This window comes from Vipera ursinii (assembly GCF_947247035.1).
Source record: "Vipera ursinii genome assembly, chromosome: 6".
Lineage (NCBI taxonomy): Eukaryota > Metazoa > Chordata > Lepidosauria > Squamata > Viperidae > Vipera > Vipera ursinii.
The window spans coordinates 26,708,054-26,728,619 of NC_139515.1; the positions used below are offsets into that span (position 1 = coordinate 26,708,054).

Genomic DNA, 20,566 nt, shown 5'->3' on the forward strand with positions numbered 1-20,566 from the left:
AAAAAAAGTCAATTGCTTAGCTTACCTGCTAACAGCATATTAATTATGCAATTCTGTACTAATTACATATTAACATTTTGTTAATAATTATGCCAGTCATGTCTAAACAGAGTGCATTTGCTTTATTCTAATCTATAACCATTGTCCTTCTGAGATTAAGCAACTCTAGTAACAGATATCACATTTAAACTCTGTTTATTATTGATAACCCCAATTAATAGTATACAAGAGTACATTTGAAACTATTTCCCCATGCAACTATTTACTTAACAAAATAAAGGAAATCCTATATATGCTCTATAATATTCACATCACTTTTCTTATTTTTTATGCCTAAAAGAAGCATCACAAGGCAAAATATATTATTAAGAACAGATAGAATGTTACTAAACATTAAAAGCAATTCATATGTTTTGGACTTTTGAATATGTCAGACTCTTCTAACAAAAATGGGGAAGGAGGGGAAGACCACAGGTTATTACAACAATCTCGAAGACAATTTTTGCTCAGTAATTCAATACAGTGGATATTATAGACATTTCTGCTATGGCACAACGTATTTCAGACAATAGCATTCTTTTTAGTCCCTTGACTGGCCTTACCAAAGGAAACGTGCTCTGGAAGTATTGTGTTAGATTTTCTAGAGTTCAGTGTAGTGAGGACAAAATGTTGTATGAAATGATCTGGCTTATGACAGAAATGAGTAAAAATACTATTCTGAAATAGGAAAATCTTATTTTTTATTTCTGTCGAAAGTATAAAAAATGTTTACATCAAGTGCTGGCACATTGAAGGAATCTATAACAAATCTCAGGATTCTATTCCCCATATCACATTTAATCAGTGCTAAAAAAAAAAAGGTGCCGGAACTCAGAGGTGCTGTCACTAGAAGAGATGCCGGTGTCTTACTACAGCGTTGCCGCCTGTCCCTTGCACCCCCACCCCTGTGGCTCGGAGCCACATGCCGTGGGGATTCCCCTCCCCACAGCCACTGTGGGGATTCCCCTCCCCGCAGTTGCCATGCCACAGCCCATGCTGAGCCCCCACCCGGAGCTGCTCCAAACCCCGACCCAGAGCTGTGTTCCTCGTGGCAGTGGTCTCCAGTGCCAAACAGCTGATGGCCTCCAGCACCGGCACTCGTTCACTTACTGCCCCGTTGCTTACAAATGCAGTAAGTGAGTGAGCGACCAAGTGGCATTTGAAAGTGATGGGGCAGTAAGTGAGTGAGTGAATGAGCAAATGGTGTTTGGAAGCGTCGGGGCAGTAAGTGTGTGAACGAGCAAATGGCGTTTGGAAGCGATGGGGCAGTAAGTGAGTAAGTGAACGAGCAAATGGCATTTGGAAGCAATGGGGCAGTAAGTGAGCGAGCGAGCAAGAGGCCTTTGAAAGAGACGGAGTGAGTGGGGGAGAGACTGAACAAGGTGCCTTTGAAAGAGATGGAGGAGTAAGAGAGAGCGACTGGAGGCTTTTGTGAGCAAAGTGTGAGTGTGGGGGCTTTTGCGAGCGAAGGGTGAGAGAAAAAAGGAAAAATGAAGGGGAGAAGGGAAAAAGAAAAGGCACTGACTTCTGATTTACTCTGTTACAGGAGTAGAAGGAAGCATTAACATTGAACCTCAACTTTTTGCTTTTCTATAATATTATAAACTAGCCATTTCTATAACAATAAATGAACCTAACCAATGAAACCCAAAATACCCCCTTTTTTAGTCATCAAGTTTTTGACACCTTGTTAAGCACTTGCAGTGCTTGAATATTGTCATGTCCTAAAAGTGGTACAATTTCTGAAAAGGTAGAAAAGCCCTGATGCAAATGCAGCCTAAATTGCCATCCTATTTGCAAATAATATCTTACTTACCTAGTTGAGATGGTGTAGTTGGGCAGCAGGGATATGCTACTGACTACACATATGCACATATGTAACATCTTTTGCTAGGATACATGACCACTGCTTGTCCAGAATGTGAAAAGTGAAAGATCGTGACTAAACAAAATTTTAATGTACAGATAATACCTCCAGAAATTATTTTACTCTTTTTAATAAATGTTGTTATTGATGTTAAGCTCACCATGGAAAACATCGTATATTGTTATGTATATACTAGGTTAATTATTTAAAGACTGAAGTGCAACTAGATTCTAAATACCGGTAATCTATTTTTCAAAACACACAACAGTCCAAACAGTAAAAGTAAAGTCCAAATTAAGAATATTTTATTCTTAAGAATTGTTTAATTTAAAGTGGTTTAGTTGTAATAGATGGTTATAGATTCAAAATAGTTTTCAAGAGTGTACAAAAGATACTATTTTTTCTAGCATCAGCTAAATTAGACATATTACATTGAGAAAAATGTTTCTCATTTCTTTCCTGTTACCTTTATTGATTTCATTGCAGAGATGTTAACATAGGAAACAGATTATTTTGTTATCTAATTTTACCTTCCAAAAGACAGAAGCAGATAAAAAATGTGAGGTTCTTTCCTGTTGGCTTTTTTGAATTAGCTGTTTTAGATTCTAAAAGTTTAGTTCCTAAAGAAGTAACCTTGTTAATAATTTTAATGTCCTCCTCTAGTGCAGGGTAGGCAACCTTGGCTCTTTTATGACTCAAGGACTTCAACTCCCAGAATTCCTGAGCCAGCACGGCTCAGCTTGGAAACCTCTCTGTTTCCCCTCTGCGTGGCTGGCTCAGGATTTCTGGGAGGTGAAATCCACGAGTCATAAAAAAGAACCAAGATTGCCTACTCCTGCAATAGGCTTTCGAAAGACAATAGAGGGAGCTTTTTTTTTGCAAAAAAAAGGTGCCAGAACGCCGTTCTGAGTGTTCTATGAGAAAAAAAGCCCTGCATTTAATTATAAAACAGTTAGCTGAATATATTACCCTACTAATGGTCCACATATTGCTGACTTTTCTTGCAAAGCAACTGGAGAGCTACAGTCTAGAATAGTTAAATATGCTGGTTGCTATTTGAACGAGCTATTCAACTTATTAAAAAGGATTTCAAGAGCTTGCACTCACCAAAATTTTCAATGCCAAAAACTAATAACTAAATAGAATGGTTTAGCTGTACCATTAAAAAGAGAAAACTTATTTTTCTCCCAATATATTTATGAATTCAGATGTACTGTATCACCCAACATGCTAGGGCATAGAACATTTTCATTCATTTTTTGAACAACAGGATAATTATATCATACTTCATACTTTGAAATAAAAAGGCTTTTTTCTTTTTTAAAAATAGTTATTTTAATTCTGTTGATTAAACACAGAACTCCTTTGAAGAAAATAGAATTACAGGTACTTGGAGAACTTTTGGATCAGAGCACTAGTAAAGTTATGGCATATAGGTAAGTTTTCTGGTTAGTCATTCATCCAGCAACTATTTGAAGTTATAAAAGAAGTTTTTAAGAGACTTGTCAGCCAATTGTCCGAAATGGTATAGGGTTTCCTGCCTAAGCAGGAGGTTGGACTAGATGACCTCCAAGGTCCCTTCCAACATTACTACTACTACTACTACTACTACTACTATGCACTGAATGAGTGGGACTTATGACGGTCATCAGAGAGCCAGCTGTCACAATGTTCCCACAGTCATGTAATCACGATTTCTCACATTCCCTGCCGACTTCTCACAAGCAAAGTCAATAGGAAGCCAGGAGGAAGTCTATAAAGTTGCAATCATATGAAATTTTTGCTTAATGACCCACATAGTCCTTGTGTAACAACAGCAACTGGGACCACTGGAATTGTCCTTGTTAAGTGATTAGTCATATGACATTATACCATGTCACTTAGTGATGTCTCCCAATTGCTGTCATATCTGAAGGATTACCTGTATCAAGAGATTGCTTTAGCCATAAACAATGGATGCTGAGTTGAACAAAAAATAATATAGGAGATATTCATTCTACTATAGATGAAATAATGTCATCACTCTACTTCAAATGAATTACTGGTTTTAAACTGAGCATGGATTTTATTTCATGTCTGCTTTCTTCACCTTAATCTGTATTACCATTTAATATTTTAGGATTGACTTTCCCATTCAAGAATGATTCCTTTCCTTCCCAGCCTTAGCTTTTACTGACTGGATTTGTTGTAAAAAAAACTGAGCAGTACCATATTATATCGCTTACCTGCATAAAGCGTCCTTCAGATGTCCCCAGATTTGCTATAGTAAGATCCCCTTTAATGAAGACAGATATAGAAGTTAAGAGGACAGTGTTGAATTGCTCAGTGAATAAGTCAATTCGCTGTAAAGCTGTAGTAACCTCCACCCGATATTCATCATCTTGAGCTCCACAGTAAGAGGTGTTTCTTGAAAAAGTCTGCAAGAAAACTAAATTTGTTTCAGCAAACCAGTGAAGACAGTAGGAATGACAGTATTTCAGTTGCTGACAATGTGGTAGGAGACCAGGAATATTGACTGAGTTTTGAAAACAATTTTATTAGATTTTAAAAGCAAGACAGTATTATTAAATTGCATAATTTACATGGTATTATGGATATCTGTTTTTACTACTTAGTGATGTTCATGCTTTTTCAAATATTTCTTAACTGTCACACAAGGAATCCACAAACACCAGTGGATGGCCAAACCTCTGCATTCTTTTAGATCTCTGGGCTTGAAAGGCAAGAGACTGAATTCTCAGTTGCCTATTCAAACCAAAAATAATATAGCTAATGATATACTGTAACTAAAAGATGGATACTTCATCCTTTACAAATAAATTTCCTGTAACGTTTCTTCCAGAATAGAGAGCATGTTAATATAATGCCAGCAAATGACTTTAGAATGTGTTTGTGGGCAATTGAATAAAAAGTAATTGCAGAACTTTGATAAATCCATAACATCTTGCTTCATATATAAATATCTCAACTCATATACATTTTGCTGTTTACCCTACTTTATATGTCTTATTTGTACTAAGTCAGATGGCTTCTTTGAATCTACCCAAAGAAATAGCGAAATAACTCATTAATAATGGTAGGCTGCTATACTTTGGATTATGGAAGCCCCAGACTTGGAACGTGTGGAGGTAGCAAAGATGGCACCTGCAAGAACACCATTGGGTGATTGGCGGGCAGCTACAGCAGCCTTCTGTGAAGTGTGTTTGGCTTCCAAAGCTGCTGAAGGTTTTGCATGGCCACTTCCTCTGATCAGCCAAACACAAAGCTACTCATGGACTATTTTCTTTTTAATGTGATTTTGAACTGTGAAGAGGCTTTTTTTTTGGGAACTGGAGGCTATGCTATGGTGAGAGTGTGGGGTTAAGTGTGCTCCAGAGGATCCTGGGTGAAATGGATTATCTGAACTCTTTCAGTCAGGTTTCAGGATGGATACAGGATGGAAATGGTATTGGTCTTGCTTTTTGATGATTTCTGGTATGAGCAGGATGTGGGTAGTGCTTTAGGATCTCTTTCCATAACATGATACCATTGTCTCTCAAGACTGAAGGATGCCAATGAAATTCCTGCTCTACATAGCCTCTCCACAGTTTTTATTACAATTGATCATGGTATCCTTCTGGAGCACCTCTGGGGTTTGGGAATAGGAAGCACTATGTAGTCTCGTAGTTCACTTCCTACCTCAGAGGCTCTTTTCAGTCAGTGATGATTGAGACTGTGGCCCCTGCTCCAAGGGTTCCAGAGGAGTTGGTGCTTTCTCCATCCTGTTTAATATCTACATGAAGCTGCTAGGTGAGAACATCCATCATGTTGATGATACTGTTGTACATTTCTGCAAATGATGAGTTAAATAATGCCATGAACTTTTTCTTAGTACCTGGAGGTTGTTGAGGTCTGTATGGGGAGCAATAGGCAGAAACTGAACCCTGGCAAGAGGAGGGGGCGGCTTTGAGTTTAGGGCTTCTTGGTTCTTGGAGAATTACAGTACTATCTTTGGTCATGGCTGCACTGCCCCAGTCGGGCACAGTGTGTAGTCTGGGTGTCCTCCTAGACTCCTGATTTCTGTTCAAGAAGCAGGTAACAGCAGTGGCCAGGACAGTCTTTGTACAAATGAGAGCTGTGTGATAGTTATACCCATTCCTAAACCAACATGCCCTTCTCACAGACACTCAAGCCCTAGTCGCCTCCTGTTTGAACTACTGTAACACATTCTACATAACTATCTTGAAGAATATTTACCAGTTCAATTGGTTCAAAATGCAGCAGCCTGCATAGTTTGTGCAAATCTAGATTTGTGCATATGTCACCTCTTTTGTGGGAGCTGCGCAGGTTGCCGATTTGTTTCTAGATCCAACTCAGCATGCTATCACTATTAAAGTCCTACATGGCTTGTAACCATGTTATCTGAAGGACTGCCTCTCCCCAGTTACATATACCTGGCCCACCAAAGCAGGAAGGCAAAGTATGTTGCGGGTCCCATCTGTCAGAGAAGTATATGTAGTGGAACTAATAAAAAGGGCCTTCTCTGTGATTGTTCCCTCCTTATCGAACATTATTTCCCAAATATAAGATTAATATGATACTTTTCCAGAAGGCCTTGAAGACATGGTTCTCCCAGTGGGCCTTGGAACCCCAGGATGATCAAGTGGCTGTTTGACTGTGTTTGCTGCTGCCTCAGGGATGGTTTTGTTGTTATGGATTTCTGTACTGTGGATTTTTTATTTTTTAAGCCAATCTAAATTGCCAGCCAGATAAATTTGTTTAATAAATAACCAATGATAAATAAATTTATTAGTATGGAAATATTTTAATTAACTCTTTTTATGTCATAATTTTTATTACCATAATATATTTTGTTTTCAATCCTGTAATTCATCAAAAGAAAATGCATATTTTCCTGACAAATTACTGTCATAATATATCTTGGTAAATTGGGCTTAAAAAGAATCTAATTATGTTACCTTGACAATTCAATAATAATCTATTAAATGAATCATTTACCATTGATGCTTCATTTCCATTGCATAAAATAAACAGAGACCATTTAGCATTTTAATACTGGAGAATATATGATATACTTCAGTTCTAGAATATGACTGGAGTTATACACAACAATGTAAAAATAACAAAAGTGTGGCTGTCCTCAAAAATCAATATTATACTCATTATTTTTACTGAACATTAAATTTAAATATTATTTTTAAAATTAGGTTGTATTATCCCATGACTGATTACATATGGAAAAGGGGAATGTGTCCTTTAAAAAGCAAACCAGAATGTGAATGATAACAATTCTATTATTTCACATTTCAACTGGAAATCAAAATTTTAAAATGTTAACTGCAAAGAGAATTTGGTCATCTTTTCAAAATACATAGCCACATCACAATGTCACATTTTTGAAGTACATAATCTATGGGTCTAATGGCTGCATTTTTGCAACATCATTATCTTATTAAAATTATGCACTTGACCAGGAGCAGAGAAACTGGATTTTTAAAAATTCAAGCCCTAAAATCTCTTGCCATGTGTAGTCATAAATGTGGATAATAGATGTTCAAAACATTTTTAGCATCTCCTTGCCCTCAACTAGAAGAGCCAACTATACCACTGAGTATCAATTACTCCAGGAGATTTTTGTCTTGAGTTGAACATTCTAAGACTATTGACAGAGCATTCTAAAGGAAGATGTGAAATTTCATTCCCTATTATGTAATAAATATTGACCCAGAATCTTCAATTCACTTTTCCCCTCCCCATTCCCACTCCAAATAAGCTTCAAAAGAAATCCAAATTTCTGAGCAGATTCTAAGGATGCGCACGGTTTGCTGAGACAAGATCGTATTGCGTGCTAACAGCCAAAGGGAATACTGGAAGTATAAAATACTTCCATCTCTTATGCAGACAAACACAGGTGCACTTCAGCAGGCTCTAGTCAGTTTTATTTATTAAAACTTATTTAATTTATTCATTCATTTCATGCATTTATTTCATGCATTTATTTCATTCATTTCTTCTATCCTGCTTTTCTTTACAGCAGGCTTTGATGATTCCAGAATGCTAAGCAAGATCTGACCTGCTTAGTACCTTGATGGGAAACCATCAAGAAATCTTGCAATGTCCTGTAGTTTAAATGAGGTTTAAAAAAATCCACTATCCTCAAGAGAAGTAATAACAAACCACTTCCTCATAAGTGCCTTGAGAAGTGCTTGACTCCACTCTATCTCTTTACCTGCTTTTTTGCTCAACTGGAACACTGAACGAACCCACAGAAAGAACACATTTGTTTTGCAAAAGGTCTGAGTTAATTGTTTAGAAATCAATTTTAAAATTAGGGTGAACGGGCCATGAGGCTCCAGAGTGAAGGGTACATAATGGCAAGTGTATGGTTGGATTCCAGCTGTATACTCTAAATGGATAAAGGCAGCCTTAAAACATTTTTAATTGCCATTTCAATGGTTAAATCTTTCAAAGCCACTTATCAAGCAACATGCCACTGAGAGTATCTCTATCATTTAATTTATAAGAGATAATTATGTATTTCAGTTTCACTTCCTCACCTCAAACTCCCTAAACTATTCAGTTGGCAGACAAAATGGAAAAATAATTTATCTCTGGATTAAACATACATATATTTACTGCCAAATTTCAGTGACAAATCTCACAAATATTGTAATTCAGTAAATGTTTTACTCGTATGTGGCTTACTTTTATTTCTTCCTTTCATGCACTTGAGTGAAAGTACAAAGTCTATTTGTGACTCATTCAGGAAAAAGAACTGCATCTGATGTAGGTCAAAACTGGAATGTGATGATACAAACTCATTTCCTCCTTGTCCAAATTTAAATTATATTTTACTTGCTCATACAATGATCTGTGAAGCTACTCTACAACTAATCTTTACAATATGGGTCTTCAAATTAATTTATTTCTTTGTTGTTTTTTTTAAAATCCCATTTAAATGAATGTTATTACTTTGAGCAAGGATTAGTTTTAACTATGAATAACCCATTTTCAATAAAAACGCACAAGGAAACTTATACAAAACCAACATAGAACAAAACTAAGACAAAAATACAGTATAGAAGTATAGAAAAAAAGTTAAATAAAACAATTTTATCTCAAATAACTGAGTGACCTCACAGCTGATCAGATCTGAACCTTGCTTTCCTACACCCCAACATAGCACACATCAGAGGTAAATTAATAGAAATTATGTGTTTAAAATTTTTCAAACTGACATCTCAAACACTAACATCTAAATTATGTCATAATAAATACTCATGAAAATAACTAACCATCACTGCCAAAATTATCTGCTCCATAAGGATGATTTTATTAATAACGCATTACAAATCAGTCTGAAAGAAATCTGTATGAACTTGGACTAAACTAAATAAGTAGCTTCATGATTTTTATCTCGTTCGTGGATGTATTATTTAAATACTAAAGTAATATTTCATTTTATACTAATACTGTGGGGAAAATTAACCTACGTGATTTGCACAGTTTTTTGTAAGTTATGAACATAATGCAAGCTGCCACTAATTCTTCTAACACTATGTAAGATGAAAGCCATCATAATTTCAGATTATATATTATTTTACATTTTATTGTGAAAATAATTCTCATTATCATGAAAAATTTTGCTGTATGTTTCTGGGCATGGAGATGGAGTGTCAGTGGGAACTTGTGATATGCTACTTTACAGTAGTGGCCAAAACTGTGGAAACCTTTTGGGAAAAGTGTACAGCAGAAATGCCACCTTTGGTTAAGTTTCCACCATTTTTTCTTCTAATTTCTTTATAACTGTAGCCTTGTTCACTTAATAATACTATTTTACATTTCTTTCTGTGTGACTAGTCAACTCTTTGCACCATTACTTTAATTTTACTATGTTTTACAAGCTCACTAAATGAAAGAACACAAAAACTAAACAACGGGGACAGTGAGTTAATTGATGCAGAACATCACTGTCCCCGGCAATCTAAGAAAATAGGGGAACTTAGGCACCACACAAGTTATGTAGCAAGTAAACACAGGGTCAGTCATAAAGGACTCAAATGTCTGTACACCAATGCGCAGAGTATGAACAGTAAGCAGGGTGAACTAGAAATTCAGGTAAATGAGGGTGGATATGATATTGTTGCCATTACAGAAACTTGGTGGGACGAAACCCACAAATGGAACACACAGCTAGAGGGATTTAAATTATTTAAAAGAAATAGACTAAACAAAAGAGGAGGTGGAGTTGCTCTATATATAATAAATAACTTTATCTCTACAGAAATAGAGCACAACGATGAAAACTGTAAACTTGAATGTATTTGGGTCAATATAAAAGGGGGGGGGAAATGACATTGCCATAGGTGTATACTATAGGCCGCCCAACCAAACAGAGGAAATAGATGAACTTTTTGCTAGTCAGTTAACTAAGTTACGTAGGAAGCGCATCACAATAATAATGGAGGACTTTAATTACCCTGATATCAACTGGGAGACAAATTCTGCACCAAGTGGAAGATCTAACAGATTCCTGTCAAACCTAGCAGACAACTTTCTCTCCCAAAAAGTAGAGAAGGGAACTAGGGGATTAGCCATATTGGATTTAATTCTCACTAACAGAGATGAAATGATAGAAAGTGTCAAAGCCACAGGAACCTTGGGGGGAAGTGATCATGCAATATTGGAATTCAACATTATGGAAGCACAAGCAATAGAATACAGCCAAACTAGAATCTTGGACTTTAAAAGAGCTAATTTCAATAAACTTAGAGAGACCTTGGGAAGAATTCCATGGATGACAATCCTAAAGGGGAAAACAACTCAAGAAGCTTGGGAAAATTTGAAAAGTGAGATAATAAAGGCCCAGTCTAGCACAATACCAACAAAGAATAAAAATAACAGCTTTCAAAAGAAACCAGCATGGCTGCATAAAGAACTCTCTGATAAACTGAAAGATAAAAAGGACAAGTATAAGAAGTGGAAAGAGGGGCACGTAACTAAGGCAGAATATCAGCAAACAGCCCGTGACTGCAAAGATGAAGTGAGGGAAGCTAAGGCTCAAAATGAACTAAGGCTTGCGACCAAAGTCAAAAATAACAAAAAAAAGCTTCTTTCAACATATAAGAAACAAGAAAAAAGTTAAGGAAATGATTGGTCCATTAGTGGGGGAAAGTGGCAAGAAGGTGAAAAGCAACAGGGAGAAAGCAGAACTATTTAACTCTTTTTTGCATCTGTCTTTACACAAAGGGAAAAAACAGTCCAACCTACCAAAACCAGTGCCATAAAAAACAGAATAGAAACGCAAGTTAAGATAGGCAAGAAAATGGTAAGTGAGCACCTGTCCAGCCTAGACGAGTTCAAATCACCAGGACCAGATGGATTACACCCCAAGGTTCTCAAGGAACTGACAGATGTGATCTCAGAACCACTGAACTATATTTTTCAAAGATCTTGGAGAACTGGGGAACTACCAGAGGACTGGAAGAGAGCTGATGTAGTTCCCATCTTCAAAAAAGGGAAAAAATAGATCCAGGAAACTACAGACCTATCAGCCTGACCTCAATACCTGGGAAGATTCTGGAAAAGATAATCAAACAACAAATCAGCGAACACCTTGATGCGAACAAAGTTATCACTAAAAGCCAACATGGGTTTGTCAAAAACAGATCGTGCCAGACAAACCTTATTGCATTCTTTGACCAAGTGACAAAACTAGTGGACCAGAGGAATGCTGTAGATATAATTTACTTGGATTTCAGTAAGGCATTTGATAAAGTAGATCACAACCTACTACTTGATAAGATAGAAAAATGTGGGTTAGATAGTATCACCACCAGATGGATTCGCAGCTGGCTGACAGGCCATACTCAGCGTGTGGTCCTCAATGGAACTGCATCTACATGGAAGGAAGTGTGTAGTGGGGTGCCGCAGGGCTCTGTTCTGGGCCCAGTGCTCTTCAACATCTTCATCAACGATTTGGATGAGGGGATAGATGGGGAACTCATCAAATTTGCAGATGACACCAAGCTGGCAGGAATAGCCAATACTCCAGAAGATAGGCTTAAGATACAGGAAGATCTGGACAGACTCGAACACTGGGCACTATTTAACAAAATGAAATTCAATTGTAAAAAAAGTAAGGTTCTGCATTTAGGCAGGAAAAATCAAATGTACAGGTATAGTATAGGTGGTACCTTACTCGATAGTAGTAACTGTGAGAGGGATCTCAGACTCCTAGTGGACAATCACTTCAATATGAGCCAGCAGTGTGCTGCAGCTGCCAAAAAAGCCAACACAGTGCTAGGCTGCATTAACAGAGGGATAGAATCAAGATCACGTGAAGTACTAATACCACTTTACAATGCCTTGGTAAGGCCACACCTGGAATACTGCATCCAGTTTTGGTCACCACGATGTAAAAAATATGTCGAGACTCTAGAAAGAGTACAGAGAAGAGCAACAAAGATGATTGGGGGACTGGAGGCTAAAACATATAGAGAACAGTTGCTGGAATTGGGTATGTGTAGTTTAATGAAGAGAAGGGTGAGGGGTGACATGATAGCACTGTTCCAATATCTCAGGGGCTGCCACAAAGAAGAGGGAGCCAGGCTGTTCTCCAGAGCACCTGAGAGCAGGACAAGAAGCAATGGATGGAAACTAGTCAAGGAGAGAAGCAACCTAGAACTAAGGAGAAATTTCCTGACAGTTAGAACAATTAATCAGTGGAACAACCTGCCTCCAGAAGTGGTGAATGCTCCAACATTGGAAGTTTTTAAGAAGAGACTGGACAGCCATCTGAAATGGTATAGGGTTTCCTGCCTTAGCAGGGGGTTGGACTAGATGACTTCCAAGGTCCCTTCCAAATTATTATTATTATTAACCCAACCAACTTGATAGCGATCACATAACACACTGACAAGTGTCCACCTCTCAACTTCAATAGATGGCATCAATAACTGAATTCTACTGTGATCTGATTGACTCATTGCCAAAATAAGATGACACCTGATTGGCTCTCTAAACACTCATGCTCATTGGCTACAATCAGATGAAGGAAAGCTATCTGATATCAACCTAAGCAAGTTGTGCTTCCTTTTTCTGGTTATTTGGCTATAACTTTTCATAGAATACAATACAGATAATTGCACAAACTTTGTTGCATTAAATTATCTTTCCATTGATATATAATTTTATGGTACTACTCCAAAAAAAGTGGTGTTATTAGCCATCAAACTTCAAAAATACACTTTTTCCCAAAACGTTTCCACAATTTTGGCCACTACTGTATTTAGACTGGTTTGGTCTCCTGACTGCTGTATGTGCTATTTGTATTATATTTTGTATTGTTCTATTTGTGGTAAATCACCCAGAGTTGTTTTGTGAGAGGATGGATATATAAATTGAATAAATAAATAAACGTGGTGCACCTTTATATATTTTTGCTTTTATCATAACTTGCTGAAATATGTTCATGTCATAAACATGTCAGCTTCATATAAATTGAGATTTGTGATTAAGCAAAAATTTGAATTCAGCTTTCTCTGATACCATTCTAATTGATAAATAAGAAAGCATCTCTATCTAAAACAGTAAAAAGTACAAAAATTGTGTATTCAAAGTAAGATATTTCAAAATTAAAAGAGTTCTTGCACAGTATTTATCTTGACTTCAACAAGCATATAAACATAGGAAGTGTGATTCCAAACTAGTTCAGGTCAATAGAAGTAATTGTTAAATATACAGTAAATATAGCATCAGCTATGAATATTTCCAGAAACTCTTAGCGTTAATTTACTGATAAACGAAAAGAAAAAATATTTATGCTAATGACAGATTATGTAAGGAAAAAGAGATAAATGCTGATATAATTAGCTAATATAAATTAAAAACATAGCACATTTTCTTTTCAAAGAACTGTCACAGTATTATTCACTTGGTATTGATTCCCACCACATCAATTCTTGTAATCTGGTTAGTGCATTAGCACTAAGTAAATAGTATTGATTTAGGTACATGTATAATGGACATATGTGTTCTTTGTATTTTGCCTGTTTCCTTTGTATTATGGCAAAGGCAACACATGTTAAAAAAGGCAACCCAGGGCAAAAAAAAATAAAATAAATATATTAGCTACTTAAAACAGTAGACAGGTATGTCACACCTCCTTTAACAGCTGCTTATATCAATAATATTTGTGGAAATATTTAATACGGTACTTGAGGCTTTTCCCCCAATACCACAGAACTATCCACCAATCCTTGTCTTAGCAGAGACTATTCCAGGATGAATTTTTTCACCCTACTAAAAATCTGTATCCTTCCTGTTCTCAATAATTGCCAGTTACCTGACTTCCCACTAAGGTAAGGGATGACAAGGCCTTTGTCAGTGTTAGAATAAAGGCCAAATAATAATTATTTATTTTAAAAGCATTTATGACTTCTCATATCAACATGTGACTTTTAACACAGGTACCACAGATCTGGTTTGAATCTGATTTATTCATGGGCTGGAGGAAAGATGAAGCAACATTATAAGATACGGCAATAAAAAAGAGATTGCCAGAACACATTTATGGTATAGTTTTGGAGCAATGGAGATATGGCATAATAAAATGGGAATGGTTGTAATTTTAGAAGTGAACTTATATTCAGTCCTGCATTCAATGAATGCTTAAGATGCAATGGATTTCCTTCCCAGTTTGATGTGCTACATTCTCCACTGGCAGAGCACAAAACAGGAAACTATAAATTGCTCAATTAAGCTATAAATTTATGGCACAGAGAATCCCATGGATTAGTTGTAGATGTATAAAATCAATTAAAACTTGCAATCACTGGGTATACTATCATCTCAGAAACCATATTAATTAATTAATATGTGAATTGTCAAAATTCAAATAATATATCATACAAAAATAGAAAAAGCAAAAAAGTATTTCAGCAGGTGCTTGCTTGATGGTGCACTGTTTCTATAGCAAACTTTGTATGGCTACTAATATTGTCTCAGTTAAATGCAGACAATATTTATGATTTAAAAGGACAAACAAACAGTATGATTAAATGAGAATTAAAGCTGTCCTAATTTACACCAAAAAAATCATGAACAACCTCCTATATGAAGTATGCCAGTATAAGGGAAGAATGAGAGTGTTTGATGTAGTCTAAGGTATCAGGAGACTGTGAATTCTAGTCCTGCATTAGTCACAAAGCCAATTGAATAACCTTTGGTCAGTTACTTTCTCCCAACCTTAGGAAGGAGCAAGGAGGCAATGGCAAACTTTGCTGCTGAAAAACTTTTCCAAGAAAGCTGAAGGGCCTTGTCCAGACAGTTTTCCAAGAATTTGACATGACTGATTGGAAGAAAAATAATTAGGATGGAGTAAAGTAAATCCAAGACCATAGAATAAGGTGATGGAAAATAAACTATACTGCCGGGGTGCAAAAATATAGTCAGAAGGATTTAAAAGCATTGAGTTTAGCTGCTTCCTTCTAGAGGCCCAGAAACTCTATTAAACTTAGAACTGCTACTTCCTCTATGGAAGAAATAAGCCATGTAGAAACTTTGTTTAATTGTGGCCTACATTTATTGTATCATTCAAATATGACCCAATGTATTTTCTAAAAGTAGACATTAATGGCAGTGTTATATATTCCAGAAAGTAACTGGAACTGAACTGGAAGAAAAATGTAGACTAACCCTCCAACCCTGTATTTTATTAATTTGCAATATATTATGAAGTTTTTAAACATGAGAATCTGTTTAAAACAAATCATCTGAACTGTCTAGACATATGACCAGAAAACCTGCTATGAGGAGAAAAGCTTATACTTTCTGTTATTTTGTGTTTACTTTATTAAATGTTGCTAGATATACCCAAAGGATAAAAGATCAATAAACCCCCTTTGGTTTCCTGATTGAAGACTTCCCATTATAAAATAAGCATAACTCAATTTCTCTCATCTATCATCTAAATAAATAAATATCACGGTATATTTATACCACTGTCTCTTTTTATTTGATTTCTTGGGGCTCTTCATTTCACTCTTTTTTCCCCTCTTCCCTTTATCTGCATGTTTCCACATTCAGCATGTTTTGGTAGAATAATAAAACAATGCAAAGAGATAACAAATGAAAATTATGACAAACTAAGCAGTTCTTGCTTTTTTGAGGGAAGGGGATTCTCACTCCAGAAGTGGATGTCTGATTATTCAATTGTTTCTACTTTAAGAGAACTACTATTGGATCAAACTGAAAGAACTACCATCCTTTAATAAGTCATGCTGAAAATGAATAAAATTGGATCTCTCCCCAAATTTACTATATTCAGTTTCCGCATCATTAAAGTGGCAACATCCCATATCCACAGAGAAGTGATTCAAAACCTTCCAAGATTCTTTGCCAACTATCTTTTAGTTTCAATGAAACTATTCTAAGGCCACTTTTCTCTTCCTCCTAAATTCTTTGGGATTTTCATTCCTAGGAAAATAAAAGTAAAATGACAAAACCCTTGAATCGTGTTCCATTTTTATTACGTCCATATGATACTGCACTGATTACCTACCAGTTGGCTTCTGGGTACAAAGTCAAGCTGCTAGATATCAATTCCACAGCATATGATTTGGCTATTTGAACAGGACAGGTTTTGCACATCTTATAATATTGGGCAGAGCGCTGCATTTAGGGTTTTTTTTTATTAAACAATGCCATGTATCAGAACATCTGTACAGCTTCCCCACAGATTATGTTCAGAAAGTCACTGAAAACCAGGCTATTTTCCCAGTGGGAAGATGGTTGTTGAGCTGCTGTAGGATTCTGTGTTTCTTATTCATGGTTTGTTTTTGGATGAACAGTATCCATGACTGTATTGTTTTTCCCCCTTTTCAAATGTAAGCTGTCCAGAGTTATTGGAAATAGGATAGGTAGATAGGTAGGTAGGTAGATAGATAGATAGATAGATAGATAGATAGATAGATAGATAGATAGATAGATAGATAGATAGATAGACAGACAGACAGACAGACAGACAGACAGACAGACAGACAGACAGACATACATTTTGGAAAGCTTTCTGATGTACTGCCCCCCCCCAAATACAGGTGAAACTTGAAAAATTAGAATATCATGCAAAAGTTCATTTATTTCAGTAATGAAACTTAAAAGGGGAAACTAACATATGAGATAGACTCATTACATGCAAAGCAAGATAGTTCAAGCCATGATTTGTCACAATTGTGATGATTATGGCTTACAGCTCATGAAAACCCCAAATCCACAATCTCAGAAAATTAGAATATTACATGTAATCAATAAAACAAGGAGTGTACATAGAACAATATCAGACATCTGAAAAGTATAAGCATGCATATGTACTCAGTACTTGGTTTGGGCCCCTTTTGCAGCAATTACTGCCTCAATGCGGCCTGGCATGGAAGCTATCAGCCTGTGGCACTGCTGAGGTGTTATGGAAGACCAGGATGCTTCAATAGTGGCCTTCAGCTCTTCTGCATTGTTCGGTCTCATGTCTCTCATTTTTCTCTTGGCAATGCCCCATAGATTCTCTATGGGGTTCATGTAATATATGTTGTTAAAGACATCAGCTACCGCTGACAGCTCCACACGCGGCTACCGCTGACAGCTACCAATAACAGCTGCGACTTGACAGCTCCACACGCGGTCGGCAGTGATTGGTCGAGCGGAAGCAGCGGGAGAATCCCCGAACAGGGATTGGCCAGGAGTCTATCAGTGGGACTATATAAAGGGGTTTAAAACGCGCTTAAGTTGTTCCTGAGGAGACGAATAAACAGTTGATCTCACTCAAGCCTGCTGTCCCTTTTTGACCGGGAACCCGCTGCAAACAATACATCTGGTGATGAGGATAGTACTGCTTCACGGAGCTAAAATACGGAGTGAAGTCACGAGCTGACCATCACTGAGCTGAAGTCACTGGGGGAAATAGCCCCACAAGACCCGTGAAGCAGTAGGCACCAGGACAGTATGACATCGTTAGGACAAATAAGAGAATACCCCGAGCGATGGGAATTGCACTTCGGGCAGGTAGAAGGGTACCTTCTATTCAACAAAATAACTGAAGACCGCCTAAAGGCTGCAGCGTTACTATGCCTCAGCGGACCTGCCGTCTATGATGTCACTGCCGGCCTCTGCAACCCGGACCCAGTCAACACCGTCCCTTATGCGGTCCTGACTGACCTGTTGAACAAACATTTCATACCAGCTCGTTCAGAGCTATACTGGCGACTGCAGTTCGCCCAGCGGACTCAGCAGCCAGGAGAAGCCGCAACAGACTTCGTTGCGGCTGTAAGACACGCCACTCGCTGGTGCCATTTCCTGGACTTAGAAGATAGGATCCGAGACCAGATCGTCCTGGGACTTCTCGACAAGCGGCTTCAAAGGAAAATAGTCGCCAAACCAATCATGAGTCTCACTGAGGTCGTCAGTGAGATCCGGGTGTACGAAATGACTCGCGAGGAAACCCAAGACCAGGCCACCAACGGACCCCACGGGTCAATACACCTTTGTAACTCAGCCGACAACAAAGAGGAAATCACAGACCCCGACTTCAGAATTGATGTTATTCAACAAAGCTACAAGAAACCTCTGCCACAGCGAGGTGCCACGAGGCCACCAAACAAACCGCTGGCGTCTACCCACCAAAACCCCCACTCACCGAACAACGGTCAGAGATGTGCCAGCTGCAGAGCAGCCCACCCACAGGCATCCTGCAAATTTAGAAATGCCAAATGCCACAAGTGCGGCAAAACCAGGCACATCCACACCGTCTGTCGCAGCCGGAACCGAGGGAACGTCAATGACCTGGATTCAGCCCTACCAGGTACGACAAACCCCTACACCCCATGCACAGAGCCCCCCTGGCTTTCAGTACAGACTACTAACTGGCGAGGAACACCTGATAACCATTTAAATGTCCATCAGTTGCTGAGGCCCAAAATTAGAATCAAAGTCCATTTGCAGGGAATTCCCTGCGAAATGGAGGTGGATTCAGGCTCCTCGGTCTCCATAATTTCTATGGAGACCTACAACACAATCTGTGGCCTCAGCAAACAGAGAATTCCCCTAAAATCCACTAAAATGAGATTGGCTGACTTCCAACAGGCCCCAATTAAACTTAAGGGAATAGCCACCTTAAACGTTAGATTCAGAGGATTTCAGGACCCACTCGAAGTTTTAGTCACCCAGGGAAAAGGGGCCAGCTTAGTGGGACTCAACTGGTTCGAGGCCTTGGGTATTTGGTTAGGGGGTGTCCATCTTACCCAGGCCAAAAGCCTCGAATCCGTCTGCAAACAATTTGCAGACATATTCAACGGTTCCCTAAGAAGGTACACAGGGCCCCCAATCTCCCTAAAATTTAAACCTGATGTCCTTCCTGTTAAAATTAAGGCCAGAAGGGTTCCTTTCGCCCTCAAACAAAAAATTGAGGATGAACTGGAACGTTTAGTAAAACTAGGGGTGCTAGAACCCGTGGAAGGAGGGACCTGGGAAACCCCTATAGTCACCCCCGTGAAACCTAACGGTGAGGTGTGTATTTGCGCTGACTATAAGGCCACCCTCAACTGTGCACTTAACCCACATGCTTACCCTGTTCCTTCGGTGAAGCACGTCCTCTCCGCCATTCAGTCCGGTGCCATCTTCTCCAAGCTAGATCTCGCGCATGCTTACTTGCAGCTCCCTGTTACCATGGAGACAGCAGACGCGCAAACAATAGTTACACACCGCGGGGCTTTCAAAGTTCACAGACTGCAGTTTGGCATTTCTGCCGCACCAGGGATTTTCCAGGAAGTCATGGAGCGAACTTTGAAAGGCATTCCGGGGGGTGTCCTTACTTCGATGACATCCTAATAGCTGGGGAAAATGAAGAGGCACTAGCAGAGACTACAAACAGTACTTAGCAGATTTTGTGCCGCTAGGTTAAAACTAAAAAGGGGAAAATGTTCAATTGGGGTGACATCCACAGAATTCCTGGGCTACAGGATAGATGCACAGGGGATCCATCCAACAGAGTCCAAGGTAAGGACTATTAAAAGGGCCCCTACTCCAAAAAATAAAGCAGATCTACAAGCCTTCTTGGGGCTCTTAAATTTCTACCATACCTTCCTTCCCCATAAAGCTGCAAGGGCAGAACCTTCACATAGATTACTAGATAAAAATGCCCCTTGGGAGTGGACAACACTCCATGAAAAATGTTTCAGGGACCTAAAAGAGCTCCTATCCAACAAATCAACCATCACCCATTATAATGAGCATAAACCAATTTGTATCCCATGTGACGCCTCCCCTTATGGGGTTTGCGCCATGCTTAGCCATTTAGAGGAAGGAGGGGTCCAGAACCCAATAGCATATTACTCACGGACATTAACAAAGGCGGAGAGAAATTATGCCCAAATAGATAAATAAGCGTTAGCCATTGTTGCAGGGGTTAAAAAATTCCACGATTACTTATATGGCAGGGAATTCATGATCTTTACAGATCACAAGCCCTTGCTGGGACTTTTCACCATGGACAAACAAACCCCCCAAATTCTGTCCTCTAGGGTTCTGCGCTGGTCCACATTTTTATCAGCATATTTGTTCAAATTACTTCACAAGCCTGGTAAAGACATGTGTCATGCTGATGGACTCAGC

At 38.3% G+C, this 20,566-nt stretch overlaps 1 protein-coding gene across 1 annotated transcript in view; it reads right to left on the reverse strand.

Annotated features, from left to right (window-relative positions):
• Positions 1-20,566, reverse strand: part of MET (MET proto-oncogene, receptor tyrosine kinase) — a 216,442-nt gene that overhangs the window by 122,997 nt on the left and 72,879 nt on the right. Inside the window, exon 3 of the mRNA XM_083366679.1 lies at positions 4,132-4,323. Within this exon, the coding sequence (XP_083222805.1) occupies positions 4,132-4,323 (192 nt within the window). The remainder of the gene's footprint in view (positions 1-4,131; positions 4,324-20,566) is intronic.